Here is a 16,915-nt window from a genome sequence, read left to right on the forward strand (position 1 = left end):
CAATAACACTTCACACATATATTTAGGTGTTCGGCCTACTCCGGAATCACCTCCATATCTTTTAATTACCTGTGTACCCCTACTCTTTCTGGAAAAAGCGTGTGTGGTGACGTGCTCACTTGTATTCCTTTATTCATAGAATCTGTTTTTGAGGTTCCCCCTGAAAAAAAAGAAAAAAAAAAGAAAAAAGGATCAGTGTTAAAAAAAGAAAAAAAACAAGAAGCAAGGGGCTAATTCATTGTGTTTGTTTTTCCCTTCTGTTCGGAGTAGTGCTTTGTGACTTCCTTTGTGTCCAGGCTCGCGTCTCTAGCACGGCCTAGACTAGGACCAGCACCGTACCACCGTTGAACGATTATTCAGCTTGCTTTTGTGACTAACGTGGTGCTAGTACTTCCTTGTTCCAGCCCACCTACAGCTCCACATATCCGACTACAGCTCCACAGGTCTTGTTGCTGTAGCGCTGATACACTTCATTCTACGGTTGCGGACTTGTTGGTTGCCGTCCCCTCCTAGCAGCAAGGTAAGAATTGGTAAGAGCTTGTGCAACCGGTTGAGAGTGAGCGCCTTGCAGTAGCTACACCCTATTAGCTGAAGGGATTTTACTACTTCACTTGCTTTTCTTGTTGTTCTTATTTTTCTCACCATGGCAGGCTCCGAGGAGGAGGATCATAGCTTGCATCAATCTCCACGTACCAGGGGCATCATACAACATTTTGAAAGGCATGTGCAGCGGCACACAGAGGGACTTCATAATGATATGCAGGTGACGCATGACAAGATTGGACAATTGGAGGCTACGCAGATTGCCACCAACACCAAGCTTACGGGCCTGGAGACAGCAGTAGGTAATATTGACAAGAGTCTCGCTGCTCTTTTGCGACGTTTTGATGAGCTCCATGCGAAGACCAACAAACAGCGTGATGATTGGGAGGATGAATATATTGCTGATACCGAATAGGATGAACAAGACGCTCGCCATCGCCGCCGGCTACGCACTAATCGTAGAGGTATGGGTGGTTTTCGCCACCGTGAGGTAAGCATCAATGATGATGCTTTCAGCAAGATTAAATTTAAGATACCTTCTTTTGATGGTACATATGACCCTGATGCGTACATTACTTGGAAAATTGCTGTTGATCAAAAGTTTGCATGCCATGATTTTTCTGAAAATGCACGTGTTAGGGCTGCTACTAGTGAGTTCACTGATTTTGCTTCTGTTTGGTGGATAGAACATGGCAAGAAAAATGTTGATGACATGCCACAAACTTGGGATGCTTTGAAACGGGTCATGCGGGCTAGATTCGTTCCTTCTTACTATGCACGTGATCTGTTACATAAGTTACAACAATTGAGGCAGATCACTAGAAGTGTAGAAGAATATTATCAGAAATTGCAAATGGGTATGCTACGTTGTAATTTAGTGGAGGGTGAGGAACCTGCTATGGCTAAATTTTTGGGCGGGTTAAATAGAGAAATTCAGGACATTCTTGCGTACAAAGATTATACTAACATAACCCGTTTGTTCCATCTTGCTCGTAAAGCTGAAAAGGAGGTACAGGGACGACGTGCTAGTGCTAGGTCTAATGTTTCTGCAGATAAATCTACATCATGGCAGCTACGTATAACTATTTCTGTGGGCGGACGTGCACCTGTACCAGCTCCTTCACCGAGTCATACAGCAGCATCTTCTCCATCCAGCGACAAGCCACGCGCTCCTCCCACCACTTCAGCAACCAAGACTGTCCAGAAGCCAGCCGCTAGTGCTTCCTCGGCTGCATCCACGGGTAGAACAAGGGATATCCAGTGTCATCGGTGCAAGGGTTTTTGGCACGTGCAGCGTGACTGTCCTACCAAGCGCGTTTTGGTGGTCAAAGATGATGATGCGTATTCCTCTGCTAGTGATTTTGATGATGATACACTTGCTTTATTTGTTGCTGACCATGCAGGTAACGAGGGACCACCAGACGAACACATTGATGCAGGTGCAGCCGAACACTACGAGAGTCTCATTGTGCAGCGTGCGCTTAGTGCACAAATGGAGAAGGCGGAGCAAAATCAGTGACACACGCTGTTTCAAACTAAGTGTGTCATTAAAGAGCGTTCTTGTCGTATGATTATTGATGGAGGAAGCTGCAACAATTTAGCTAGCAGCGAACTGGTGGAGAAGGTTGCACTCAGCACCAAACCACACCCACACCCGTATCACATTCAATGGCTAAACAACAGTGGTAAGGCTAAGGTAACGAGGCTGGTGCGCATTAATTTTGCGATCAGATCATATCATGATGTTGTTGAGTGCGATGTTGTGCCTATGCAAGCTTGCCATATTCTGCTCGGTAAGACTTGGCAATTTGATATGGATTGTGTGCATTATGGCAGATCAAATTAGTTTTCGCTCTTGCACCATGATAAGAAAATTGTGTTGCTTCCTATGTCTCCTGAAGCTATTGTGCGTGATGATACTGCTAGAGCTACCAAAGATAAAAGTGAGACCAATAAAATTATCAAGTCGGTTGCTAATAAGCAAGATGAGATACGCTTGAAAGGGACTTGCTTGCTTGCTACTAAATCTAATATTAATGACTTGATTGCTACCACTTCTGTTGCCTATGCTTTGGTGTGCAAAGATGTTTTGATTTCCATTCACGATATGCAGCATTCTTTGCCCCCTGCTGTCGCTAACGTTTTGCAGGAGTATTCTGATGTGTTTCCAAGTGAAATACCAGCGGGGCTGCCACCAATACGAGGGATTGAGCACCAAAATGATTTGATTCCAGGTGCATCGCTGCCCAACCGTGCGCCGTACAGGACCAATCCGGAAGAAACGAAAGAGATTCAGCGACAAGTGCAAGAACTACTCGACAAAGGTTATATACGTGAGTCCCTTAGTCCTTGTGCTATTCCGGTTATTTTAGTCCCCAAGAAATATGGAACGTGGCATATGTGTGTCGATTGTAGAGCTTAACAATATCACAATTCGATATCGACATCCTATTCCACGTTTGGATGATATGCTTGATGAATTGAGTGGTGCTGTTGTGTTTACCAAAGTTGATTTGTGTAGTGGGTACCACCAGATTCGCATGAAATTGGGAGATGAATGGAAAACTGCTTTCAAAACTAAGTTCGGGTTATATGAGTGGTTAGTCATGCCTTTTGGGTTAACTAATGCACCTAGTACCTTCATGCGATTAATGAACGAGGTTCTGCGTGCTTTCATTGGCAAATTTGTTGTGGTCTACTTTGATGATATATTGATTTACAACAAATTCATGGAGGCACATCTTGATCATTTACGTGCTGTTTTTACTGCTTTACGTGATGCACGTTTATTTGGTAACCTTGAGAAGTGCATCTTTTGCACAGATCGAGTATCTTTTCTTGGCTATGTTGTTACTCCACAGAGAATTAAAATTGATCAAGCCAAGGTGGAAGCTATTTAGGGATGGCCTGTACCAAAGACCATCACACAGATGCGGAGTTTTGTAGGACTTGCTGGGTTCTATCGTCGCTTCGTGAAGGATTTCAGCACCATTGCGGCACCGTTGAATGCGCTTACGAAGAAGGGGGTGCCCTTTTCTTGGGGCACCACACAAGAGAATGTGTTCACCATGTTGAAAGATAAGTTGACACATGCACCTCTCCTCCAACTTCCTGATTTTAATATGACCTTTGAGCTTGAATGTGATGCTAGTGGAATTGGTTTGGGTGGTGTTTTGTTACAAGATGGTAAACCTGTTGCAATTTTGGTGAGAAATTGAGCGGACCTGTTCTGAATTATTCTACTTATGATAAGGAATTGTATGCTCTTGTGCGCACATTAGAAATATGGCAGCATTATTTGTGGCCCAAAGAGTTTGTTATCCATTATGATCATGAATCTTTGAAACATATTCCTAGTCAAGGAAAACTGAACCGTAGACATGCTAAGTGCGTCGAATTTATTGAATCTTTTTCTTATGTCATCAAACATAAGAAAGGGAAAGAGAACGTCATTGCTGATGCTTTGTCTAGGCGATATACTTTGTTGACACAACTTGATTGCAAGATTTTTGGTTTGGACACAATTAAAACACAATATGTGAATGATGCTGATTTTAAGGATGTTTTGCTGCATTGTAAGGATGGAAAAGTATGGAACAAATTCATCGTCAATGATGGGTTTGTATTTCGAGCTAACAAGCTATGCATTCCAGCTAGCTCCGTACGTTTGTTGTTGTTACAGGAAGCGCATGGAGGTGGCTAGATGGGGTATTTTGGAGCAAAGAAGACAGAGGATGTACTTGCTGGTCATTTCTTTTGGCCAAAAATGAGAAGAGATGTGGAGCGATTTGTTGCATGCAGCACTACATGTCAAAATGCTAAGTCACGTTTAAATCCGCATGGTTTGTATATGCCTTTACCAGTTCCTAGTGCTCCTTGGGAGGATATTTCTATAGATTTTGTGTTGGGATTTCCTAAAACTAGGAAGGGACGTGATAGCGTTTTTGTGGTTGTGAATAGATTTTCCAAGATGGCACACTTTATTCCATGTCATAAAACTGATGATGCTACACATGTTGCTGATTTATTCTTTCGAGAAATTGTTCATTTGCATGGTGTGCCAAACAAAATTGTTTCTGATCGTGATGCCAAATTTCTTAGCCACTTTTGGAGAACTTTATGGGCACAATTGGGAACTAAGCTTCTATTTTCTACCACTTGTCATCCCCAAACTGATGGTCAAACTGAAGTTGTTAATCGAACCTTGTCTACCATGTTAAGAGCTGTTTTAAAGAAGAATATTAAGTTGTGGGAAGAATATTTGCCTCATGTTCAGTTTGCTTATAATCGTTCCATGCATTATACTACAAAGATGTACCCTTTTGAGATTGTTTATGGCTTGATTCCTCGTGCTCCTATTGATTTAATGCCTTTACCCACTTCTAAAAAATTAAACTTTGATGCTAAGCAACGTGCTGAACTGATGTTAAAACTGCATGAAACAACTAAAGAAAACATAGAGCGCATGAATTCTAAGTATAAGCTTGCTGGTGATAAAGGTAGAAAGCAATTGATTTTTAAACATGGTGAATTGGTTTGGTTGCACTTGAGAAAGAATAGGTTTCCTAGTTTGAGAAAATCTAAATTGATGCCTCGGGCTGATAGACTGTTTAAAGTGTTAGAACGAATTAATGATAATGCATATAAGCTAGATCTGTCTGTGGATTTTGGGGTTAGTCCCATATTTAACATTGCAGATTTGAAGCCATATTTGGGAGATGACGATGAGCTTGAGTCGAGGACGACTCAAATGCAAGAAGGGGAGGATGATGAGGACATCGCCACTAACGATACATCCACATCTACACCAGTATCTACTTCGACAACACCTCTTGGTCCTATTACTCTCGCTCGTGCTCGTCGGCTTACCCATTAAGTAAGTTCACTCTTAAGCTCAGGTTCATCATATTTAGAGAATGAAGACACGTGCACTCTTATTTTACTCAGGAACAACGGATTGGATCAAAAGGGGATAGGCATAGCGCAGTCTGGATTCGGACTGCAGGACAGACACGACTTGTGACGGTCGCCACGACTTCATCCGGACTCTGTTTTGGCCATTCAAATACTTCCTGGAAAGCTTATCAAATCTACTTTCCAACGGATCCGGAATCACCTCCATATCTATTCGGAGTCAACCACAATCTTAGATTTACTACAGAGTCCTTTTCAGCCACGGTGCAGCATCACCCTAATTTGGTCCAACGGGCCGTGTATCAAGTTGAGTCCAAGTCGGATGCGTCCTAGGGTTGGAACACGACCCCAGCACCCTTGTGGTCATTCTCCCATTTCTTTATAACCTTTAGCCGCCGTCAAGAACACTCGGATTTTGTTAGATACAAGTTTAGCTTTTGTTACTTCCTTGTAGACGCGCGTGCTGATCCAGCCGCCCGTCCACTTGTTTTCGGAACCCCACCGTAATTGAGATTCGATTTGAGACCTTCAATTACATCTCATAATTTCAGTACTTGTTCTACTTGTTCTTGCTGGTTCTTCGATTGCTTGCAGGACGAGTGCCCTGGTGGCCGGGTGTCGCGCTCCACAAGATCGCGGCAGCCAAAGGAGGTGGTGTATCGGTTGCTAAGGCGCAACATCCTTGAAAGGCTGTAGTCGGGCCGTGAACGTTGTCTCCTCCATCAATCGAGTTATTTCACTCCTCTCATCGAAAGATCAGGAACAAACCCTAACGGGTTCACATCACACCATGAGCCATCTGTTAGTATTTGATTTTCTATATCATCTATTACTTATAAACTATACGCTTTGTACAGCTAATGATATAGTGTTAGGATTATGTTAAGAATATCAAGCTTGGAAAAATGTATGCATAAAACTAACGTGATATTTCGCAGGCCCTCAAGAAAACAATTGATGTTGCACCGCCCAGTATGATACAACGGTGTTTAAATTAATGACAATATTCATGTCTAGTTATCTAGCTAGGTCGTTGATGTATGACTGTGCATGAGGATAAGACTCCGAGTGGAGCAAGTTCAATCCTTTGCTCAAGTTAGAAGAGCTTTTAGGTAACGGTTGATCGATTAGAGATAAGATCAGTACTAAAGATTGAGTTGTTAATTTAGTAATTTGAGTTTATCAGGAGAACTCGGCTCAGCTATCTTAAATCTGCCAGCCATAATGCCACGGAGGATCAGTATAAGTTAAGCCGAAGTCCCCGTCTCTGAATTTTTAATTGTGAGAATACTTCAATGAGAGGCTACGTGTGATTCTCTCCACTAGTAGTAGTATAAAGCTTGAGTGGTTGGCCGGCAGTCCTAGAAATATGTACAACTTATTAATTTTCTTGGCCGTCAGTATTAATATTTAAAACCCTGAATACTTCGTGGGCTAAGTATATAGTGTAAGCACCAGAACTGCTATAAAAAGGAGCTCCTCAAGGTACGCAAGAGCAAGGTAAGGTAACAATGGCTCACGCAGAAGCTGGAGGATCTCTACCAGTGCCAAATGTGCAGGAATTTGCACAGAATTACAACATTTCAGAGGAGCAGATCCCCGAAAGGTACATCAGGTTGGAAGAAACCGCCGAGGAGGTCATCGATGGTCATGACATCTCCTCTTCAATCCCAATTATTGATCTCAACAAGTTGCTGGATCCGCAGTCATCCAAAGAGGAGTGTGCCAAGCTTGGATCTGCCTGTAAGCAGTGGGGCTTCTTTCAGGTACATAAAGCTAAGATCTTCATGTTTAATAACATCGTACAGTTAGATGCAGGTCCATACATCGTACCTGTATAACAAAGATCGGAGCTAAGTAGCTAAGATTGCAACTACCCTGTGACTCCGTTTTTGTTTCAGAAAAGATTGATGTCAATGGCTACAAGTTAGATATTCTACAGAGTTAACTCGCTTATTCACATTTTTTAACAAGCAGGAAAATTTACTGTTGCCGTCAAAAACCGCAGCTCATCAACCATGGTGTACCAGATGAAGTGATCTGCAACTTCAGGAATGACATGACTGAATTCTTCAAGCAGCCACTGGAAGCAAAGAAGGTGTACTCGATGGAACCGGGCAATCTTGAAGGGTATGGCCAGCACTTTGTTGTTTCCGAGAAGCAGAAACTGGACTGGGCAGACATGTTCTACCTCATGCTCCGTCCAAGCGATTCAAGGAACCTGAGGTTCTGGCCTAGCAACCCTCCATCTTTCAGGTCTGCCTGGACTCACATATACATGTTCAGTTTTGTGCCATGAATCTTTATCATATCTGCCACTTCATCCTGATTTTTAACCTCCCTTCCATGGTAAACACTTGAATCTTGATAGGGACTCCATAGATGTGTACTCCTCTGAGGCAGCAAAGCTTGTGTCTTGCTTGCTGCGGTTTGTTGCCATGGACATGGGTGTTGAGCCGGAGTCTCTCCTTGAGAGATTCAGAGGTCAGCCTCAAAGCATGCGGATGACCTATACCCGCCATGCAAGCAGGCTGAAAAGGTGGTCGGACTGTCGCCGCACACTGATGCTACCGGCCTAACGCTGCTGCTCCAGGCGAATGGCGTGCAGGGGCTGCAGATCCGGAAGGATGGCAAGTGGGTTGCTATAAACGCCCTGGATGGCGCGTTCATCGTCAATGTCAGCGACATACTTGAGGTAAGGATGCATGCGTAGCTGCTAGTAAAACATTTTGTGCGAGCACTGAACCACTAATGCTGTCTACAGTGTTCCATTGATGCTAACGAACTAGTGATTGGAATATTAGCTCTTTTAATCGTGATTTTTAAACAACTTGCAGATTCTAAGTAATGGAAGATACAAAAGCATTGAGCACAGGGCCGTGGTGCACCCAACCAAGGAGCGCACGTCGGCGGCAGTGTTCCACCAGCCATGCCAGGATGCCACCGTCGGCCCTCTGCCGGAGCTTGTGAAGAGGGACGGTGAGGCGCTGTATAGCTCAATTGGTTACATGGATTTTATCACACGCTTCTTCGCGGCAAAGCTTGATGGGAGGGATCACCTGGAGAGCTTGAAGAGTTGATGGTTGTCTGTGAAGCAATGGATATGAATAATGCTTGTTGCTTGATCATGTGCTGAAGTTTCTTTCCTGCTGAAGTATTTTTCCGGTTTTTGTTTTGCTTCGTGCTATTGCTTGCAGTTGCAGTTTGATCTACTTGTATCCCCCCAAACTTACTCTGGAATGAACGTTGGGTTTTATCTTGCATGTAAAAAAAATGGTGTCAGTGCTAATTTCCTACAAAAAGGAGGACAAACATATGGCCGACATCACACCGTGTCCAGATTTTTAAAAAACAAGTAACTTGCTTCTTCTACGAAGCATTGACTTTGATGAGTTATAATTATTTTCGCCAAGTACAGATCACAATTCGCACACCATCAATGACGATCTTATACGAACCAACTGGTGCAACTTGCACCTGCCTTTGTTTTTCAGATCTCAACTTGCAACTGCCTAATAAGAGTACGAATACATTCTGAATAGGACCAAGAGCTTCATGACTTCAGCTAGAGATAGTAGTACGTGTTAGAAATCGATAGGCGATATGTAGATAAAACAAAGTGCATCAATATCACAAGAAAAGGAGGTGCCGATTTTTATGTGTAGTTTTGAAGAACATAGTGGGGCACACTTCCGCCATCACCTAGTGGACTGACGTAAAGGATTTTTTTTTTCTAATGCATCATCTGACCGGGCTCAAGACCATGCTGCAAACACCTATCACTGGTACTGGAATTTAGTTGGTGGCGAAGAGGGTTGACTAGATTAGATCTAACTGGACATGCTTGTACGCTTTTTTTATTTTAACATGTTGCACTAAGAGAAACGTGACATATATATATATATGTGTGTGTGGTACATTTTGGAATGTAGATCTAAGAAACATATGGCATGCTATGTTTATTACAACCTGATGCAAAAAAAAAAAGAAGGACACGAGAAGAGAATCGGTATGCTACATGCATGCAGGTCTAAGATCTCGCCTATTGTAGCCTGTTTTTTTTCTCGTTTTCCTCTTTTAGTTGTTTTATCTCTCATAAAAAAATTAAAGATCCAGATTTATTTGAAACTCTTACCTTCTAGGCGAGGTAATTGGAGTACGAAATAACTCTGAGTTTTGCACATCACAATTCACACACCATCAGTGACCTTATACAAACAAACTGGTGCAACTTGCACCTGCCTTTGTTTTTCAGATCTCAACTTGCAACTGCCTAATAAGAGTACGAATACATTCTGAATAGGACCAAGAGCTTCATGACTTCAGCTAGAGATAGTAGAATGCGTTAAAAATCGATAGACAATATATATATATATAGGCAGATAAAACAAAGTACATCAATAACACAAGAAAAGGAGGTGCCGATTTTTTTTAACTATGTACTCCCTCCATTCTGTAATGTAAGGTATTCTAGCAATTTTAAGACAGATTAAGGAAGAAAACAAAAAGATGCATGTACCCCTATTTAATACCTTGTTTGATTGTCATTTCGCTAATTTTTATGGCTGGTTGGAAATAATTAGTTTCCAAAATATCCTAGTATGCCTTATATTTGGGTACAAATTTTGAACCCTTCAATGGTTTATATTTCAGGACGGAGGGAGTATAGTTTCATTCCTATGCATCGTCCGACTGAGCTCAAGACCATGCTGCAAACACCTATCACTGGTATTGGAGTTTATTAGTTATTAGTGGGGAAGAGGGTTGACTCCTAGATAAATTTGAGAAGTAAATTAAACTTGCTTCCATTTAAAAGGAACTCCTTCGACATCATCAGAACTAGCATTATTGTGACAAAAAAAAAAGTAAGGCAAATCAGTGTGGTTCACTCCTAGCGAGATTATGTGGGTTTTTTCTTTAAACATATACAACGTGCTCGCATATCACCTATATGAATACACAAGTTTATTAGTTATTAGTGGGGAAGAGGGTTGACTCCTAGATAAATTTGAGAAGTAAATTTAACTTGCTTCCATTTAAAAGGAACTCCTCCGACATCATCAGAACTTGCATTATTGTGACAAAAAAAATAAGGCAAATCAGAGTGGTTCACTCCTAGCGAGATTATGTGGGGTTTTTTCTTTAAACATATACAACGTGCTCGCATATCACCTATATGAACACACATGTACAATCTACCCTATCAATACCTCCAAAAGAGTAAAAGACTAGAGTACTAGACGATAGATCATGGAATTGATGAAATCACCTCGTATCAATGGACACATCATCTATCACTAAAAAAATAGCATAAAATACAAGTAGCAGTGCAATTTGAAGACTAACAAAAGCAACCTTGATCAAGAGTTTTACCACAGTGAACTCCGTCCATTATTGCCTTGCATATAATAACTAACGCATGCCTATCTATTATGGGCCAGTTTGGTATCGCTCCAGCTCTGAGATTCATGCTGGCGCTGAAGTTTGTAAAATAGATTAAAATATTTTGTATTTTTATTTTAAATCTAAAATAAAAGTATAATAACTCGGTAAAAGACCCTTGATTTATTTAGTTTATTTACACCTCTAGGTCCAAGAATTTCTGAAGGTGGGCAGCAAAAGACCCTTAATTTATGAGCAGCTCCGAGAACTTCACGAATTTTCTAGAGTTGGAGCCATACCGTCCTATATATCAAAATCTTTAGCCGGTTAACATTCAGAAAACCCGAAAATTATAATAAGTCTGAAAAGGACGGATTAAATTGATCTGGGCCGTCCTCCTGACTTAGCCTGTTTGCATCATTGCATGCATTCCTCCCGCCTGCTCGCTTGTTTTTTTGGGTTTGCAATCTGGCCCGAACCTCTCACATGGTGGGCTCACTCATGTCAGGCTCCCACTTCCCCTCGCTCCATTGCAGCAACATTGCATCAAAAACTGAGGCACGAAGTCATTCGGCAATCCACCCAGACCTCACCCAGTACCATTCATATTCCAATCGCATGCATAAGAATCCAGCAATTCCTAAGCCTTAATCCCCAGTTCTCAAAGCAACGCGCTGCTGGCAGATCTGGAAGCACCGGCACGAAGTGGTGTTCCGTGGTGCAACACCAAGCCTTCCTCGTCTCCTCGAACAGTGCAAGGCCGAGTGCCTCCTCTGGCGTTATCGCCTTCCTGCCAGACACAAACATTTGGCTGATCACTGGTGTAACATTTTTAGAATGGCACAGGTCCCTCTCTCTCCCACCATCTGGCTGTAATCTAAGGCCCCCGGGCCAACTTTGTATCGGTGTCTCACACCGTCCATTACCGGTTTACCGGCATTCTCAAAGCAAATCCCCAGGTCCAGTAGCTTGACACCAAGAGTCCAAGTTGTTGAGGGCACACCTGATCCTAGCACAGCTTCTTTTGCCTGCGAGGCCGTGACATTGTCTCCGCATGGACGCCTCGTCGCGCCGCTCGCCGGCCTAGTCGGCTGCCGGGTCGCGTGTCTGGCTTGGTCGGCCCGGAGGCGGGTTGAGTTAGCGGCTTGGGCAGTGCGAGTCGGGCTCAATGAGCTGGCCCATCACTGTGCCACGCTGGCGGGCATGGGCCGACGTGGCACGGTCACCTGGGCTGTAGAGGAAATTTACAACCAGGCCGGCTTGGGGTGGGCTTCTTCAACGAATGGGCTTTGCAATTTTACCAAAGTCTTTTTCTGCATCATTTAACTGTTGCGCAAAATAATCTCAAAAAAAAAACTGTTGTGCAAAGGCTAGTTTTACACTTTTACTCCCTCATCTACAATACCAGACACTACCGAACATGATGCTGGTTATTTTTTCCTCCCAGCCTTGTTTTAACCAGACTTTCTCGATAGATGTAGAAGATAAAATGAACTTTTTACTTTGCCCATTCCCGTGGAAACAAATGCGCTACAAATTGAGATTACAAACTCGCATTATAAATCTGCAGTCGAATGCCGTTGCACCACTTGTCAACTTGTACGCCCGCAACGGGAAGCTTGATCGTCATGCGGGCAGATCGTGTACCTGCACGCTATTCGCCATGCCACGCATCTGCCTTCTGAGCTGGGGTCCCTGCAGGGGCTGTGCCGTGCGCTGGGTCTGGCTTCTGAGGCGACACCAGCATCCACAGGCCCTGAGGTGCTCTGCTCCCCTGTCGTAGCATAGCATCCTGTTCCAAGACCAAACCGCACTCATCAATCATCATCCCCATCCTAGCTCGCTCGCGCGCGCATCCCGGATAGGGAATCACCAGGATGACATGAGCACAGAGGATGAGGCTGGCTGGCGGTTGCGGCCGAAAGCTCCAACCCGCGCAAGAGGCCACCGAGGCCGTTGCTCCCGGGCCGCGCGGTGCAGCAGGTAAACAGGTGGAGGGAGCCGAGCGGTCGGCGTCGAGACGGCGACCCCCGAAAGCGCTCGCGGCCGCGTCGCGTGCTCCGGCGCGCTGACGGGCGGGTGGAGGCTGTGGGGTCGGGATCGGGCCAGCCACTGGTTCCACCGCAGCAAGGCTTCCAGTTCCATTCCACCGCGTCGAGCACTCGAGCTCGGTTATTTAAACTTTAAAGCAACACGAGCAAAGCACCCCGACGCTGATCGCTCACTATGATCGGGACTTGGGGGAGGATTCGGTTCAGAAGCTCGGATGCCCCAAGCTTCCTGATCGAGTTTATCGATATGATACTCCTGGCTGTGACGCCTAAGCAAGTAGACACAATTTTTTTCTGGTGATACACTTACATATATCGAAGTACAAAATCCACTTAATTAAGTACTTAAAACCAAGCTCAATCAGATGGATAGGCTCCTTTCGCTTTCAGCTTGGCTTTCGTGTAGCAACGTCATTCGACAAGCCCATCCACAATACATCCCCCTCAGTTGCCCCTGGCCCATGCCCATCAAAGCACCGGAGCCACCAATCTCTAAAAATCTGGCTCAATTCTCAAATGCGTCGCCTTTCCTCGCTTGGCCATGTCTGCCTTTGGAATAGCCGATCGGGAGCACGCCGGCCTAATCCACCATCACGCGCCGAGAACACCTCCATGAACACCGCTGCCATGGGCTGTACGTTGACGACACAGCAGGTCGTCCGCCACAGCAGCTAGCTGGTCTTCCCGGGCACGGCACGATTGAATTGTGACCCGTCGTTTACGTGACGAAGAACGCCTCTGCTGTCAGGGGGCAGGGCAGGAGGCGACGAGGTCAGCCGGTGACCAACCGGGACGCCGTCGCCTGACCCACTCCCCTCCTATCTGCAGCCTTCTTAGTTTCGTCTCGTGCGGCGCGAGCACGAAATTCTTTGCCGCCTCCGCGACAAGTAGTGGTAGCCGTGTAACGGGAATAACCGCCCGCCCACAGCTACCTCGGCGACACCCTAACGGCCACGGCAGGCGGCGGCGCCTGGCTCTGATGCTGCCATGTCGCGCGTGCCTCGTATCGGTGGTGCTGCTGCTCCTGCTGCGTCGCCCCCTCCCCGTCTCCTGCCTCCACGTGGCCGCCGACGCGCCCCTGACGGCGACGGACCACCGGCAGGACGGCCCGGCGTGGCGCTCGTTCCAGCAGCTGCTCGACGCGCGCCGGGGCAGCCGCGTCGCGGGCCTGGCGGAGCTCAAGCGCTACCTGGCGAGGTTCGGCTACATGCACGGGGCGGAGCACGAGCCGACGGACGCGTTTGACGCGCACATGGAGGCTGCCGTCCGGCGGTACCAGTCCACGCTGAGCCTGCCGGTCACGGGGCAGCTCGACTCCACCACGCTCGACCGAATCATGGCCCCGCGCTGCGGCGTCGGCGACAACGGCCACGGCGTCACGCCCGTGTCCCTGACGGCCGCGGGGACGGGGAGCCAGGCCGCCGCCGGCGCGGTCAGCCGGTTCACGTTCTTCAAGGGCGAGCCGCGGTGGACGCAACCGGACCCGCTCGTGCTCACGTACGCCATCTCGCCGACGGCCACCGTCGACTACCTGCCTGCCGAGACCGTGCGCGCCGTGTTCCGGCGCGCGTTCGCGCGGTGGGCGCGGGTCATCCCTGTGGTTTTCGTCGAGACCGACGACTACTACGAGGCCAACATCAGGGTGGGATTCTATGTGGGCAGCCACGGCGACGGGATCCCCTTCGACGGGCCGCTAGGCGTGCTCGGCCACGCCTTCTCCCCCAGGAACGGGCGGCTCCACCTCGACGCGGCAGAGCGGTGGGCGGTTGACATGGACACGGAAACGGCGCACTCGGCTATCGACTTGGAGTCCGTGGCCACGCACGAGATCGGGCACGTCCTCGGGCTGGGGCACTCCTCGTCGCCCAAGGCGGTCATGTACCCGAGCCTCAGCCCGCGGCAGAAAAAGGCGGCGCTCACCGTCGACGACATCGAAGGCGTCCAGTGGCTGTATGGACCAAACCCGGGGTTCAGTCTCAGTTCACTGTACCAGCAGGACTCATCCATGGCGACGGGGAGGAGCAACTGGCTTGCAGGGTCAGCTAGTATAGTTTGTGCAGTCCTGATCATACTAGTGACGCAATTGTAGATGGATAGACAGGTTTATAATACGTATAAAAAGGATAAGAACAGAACGGGGGGAAAGCATTAGGTAGCATGATCCTGCTAAGGGAGAGAGAAACGTCTCTTCTTGCAGGTTAGATTAATTTTGCACACAAATGTGTGCAAGAGAGATGCGTCTCTCTTCGTGTAGATTTGTTCTTGCAGAAATGTTCCATGCAACTGTACATCATCTTATCAGTCAGAAAGTGTGAAAAATGTGTTATCTACACAAGAGAACTATGCTCACTGACAGCTAAAACCTCACACCAGAGAGCCCCCTAGTTATTAACATTTCATTCTATTTCTACTGAGACAAACCGAAGTGGAGAGACTTCTACCGCGACACTGTCGTCTGAAGTGGCAACACACTTTCGGGTCCAGCTTCCTCTACCCCAGAGGATTTCTCTGCGGCACTCTTTGACATCCCAAACATCTTCTTCATTGTCTTTGTGAAGCATGTCCGGTGTTCATCGGCAGAGGCATGGATGAACTCATGGATGTGATCTCTCAAATCTGAGACAAATGAACTGCCGGGTACATTCTTTCGGCATGAATTCACAGCACGTTTTGAAGCTGGTTGGGGTGATCCCTCAGATTGGGTGCCACTAGACATAATCTTGAGAAACTGCAAACCAAATAAAAAGATGTAAGCCATAGCACAAGAACCAATTCATCGCCCAAGAGAAACTAAGAAAAAATCACAAACAAGTAGTGATTCTATGCTCCTTAACAGAGTAAGTAAGAGTATCAGGTTTCCAGGAGTAGCACATAGGTCTTTCTGAACAAGATACTAACTTTTTAATTGTTTTGGGCGTCTTTCTGAACAAGATACTAACTACAACATCTGCAATAATCTGTAACCACAAATGGCATGAAGAGCACAGCTAAGCTACAAATCACCTAGGCAAAAGTTCAGTATTGGTCCAGAATGGGCATCATATAATTGTTTGCCTGGAGATATTAACCTCAAACATCCACTCAACAATGGCAGGTCATAGAATGTCTGGGCTAGCATTTAATTGAACAGTGCTAAGAAGAAACAGCATCAGATGTGGTGGAAACATAGTGCTAGCATCAAACGATGCTCTCTTTCTGTTTCTTAAGGCACAAAAACTGTGAAATAGACTGGTAGAGAGAAGAATAGCGAAACCTTAGTCAGTCGCTATTTTTTAGATGAGTCCCTCACTATTTGTATAAGAATAATTGGTGATACTGATGATAATTGATTTTAAATTTCAGACTGAGGATATCAAATTAATGGCAAAAGAACTACTAGTAATACTGAAAAGAGATGGAAGTTCAATGGTAATCCCTGAGTGTTCAAAGATTCCGCTGTAGACAAATTACATATACAGGCTAGAAGTACAGGCAAAGGATGCAAAAGGAGTGTCCGCAGCTACAACCTGAAGGGCCAATTTAACTGACTGCCAGTAGCCCAATATACAAGACATAGTCGCGAAAACCACATCTAGGTGAACCTACTACCAGTTGCGCAACTGAAAAAAATATGCAACCGGCTAACGAGTCACCGTGGTTCTCTGCACCGATACCCCTCAAAATAAAACACTAAGGCATTAGAATGGGACATCAAAACGAAAATAGTTCATTTGCGCCAGGTCCAAAAAGGATGCACTAGCTTACTAATCTACAGAAAACTAAACTCTTAGCCTTCTAGTGCCGAGTTGTGAGTTGATGCGTCAGAGAAGGAAGCACTGCTGCACTAGGCAGAGCCATCCCTTCGATTAGCACAACAACACGAGTTAATGTTGGTGGGCTTACTGACCATCCACACAGGGATTGCTGCCATGGTGGCTGCGGTGTGTGATTGGCTAATTAGCCACCGAGACCAAATACAGACTTAACCAGGAGTCTGCATATTATTTGCTGGCCACTTTGTAACCTCGAAAACCCATACGACCACC

General features: G+C 45.8%; 1 protein-coding gene and 1 pseudogene across 1 annotated transcript; both read left to right on the forward strand.

Annotated features, from left to right (window-relative positions):
- The first annotated feature begins 6,952 nt into the window (after positions 1 to 6,952).
- LOC112876413 lies at positions 6,953 to 8,713 on the forward strand (annotated as a pseudogene).
- Positions 8,714 to 13,376: 4,663 nt separating this feature from the next.
- Positions 13,377 to 15,288, forward strand: LOC112876412 (metalloendoproteinase 1-MMP-like). The gene has a single exon (XM_025940517.1). It carries the CDS (start codon positions 13,870 to 13,872, stop codon positions 14,977 to 14,979), a length of 1,110 nt encoding a protein of 369 aa, XP_025796302.1. The 5' UTR covers positions 13,377 to 13,869; the 3' UTR covers positions 14,980 to 15,288.
- The last annotated feature ends 1,627 nt before the right edge of the window (positions 15,289 to 16,915 follow it).

This window comes from Panicum hallii, chromosome 9, assembly GCF_002211085.1.
Source record: "Panicum hallii strain FIL2 chromosome 9, PHallii_v3.1, whole genome shotgun sequence".
NCBI lineage: Eukaryota > Viridiplantae > Streptophyta > Magnoliopsida > Poales > Poaceae > Panicum > Panicum hallii.

Coding starts and splice junctions, on each gene's coding strand:
- LOC112876412 (XM_025940517.1), top strand. CDS start 13,870: ATGCTGCCATGTCGCGCGTGCCTCGTATCGGTGGTGCTGCTGCTCCTG.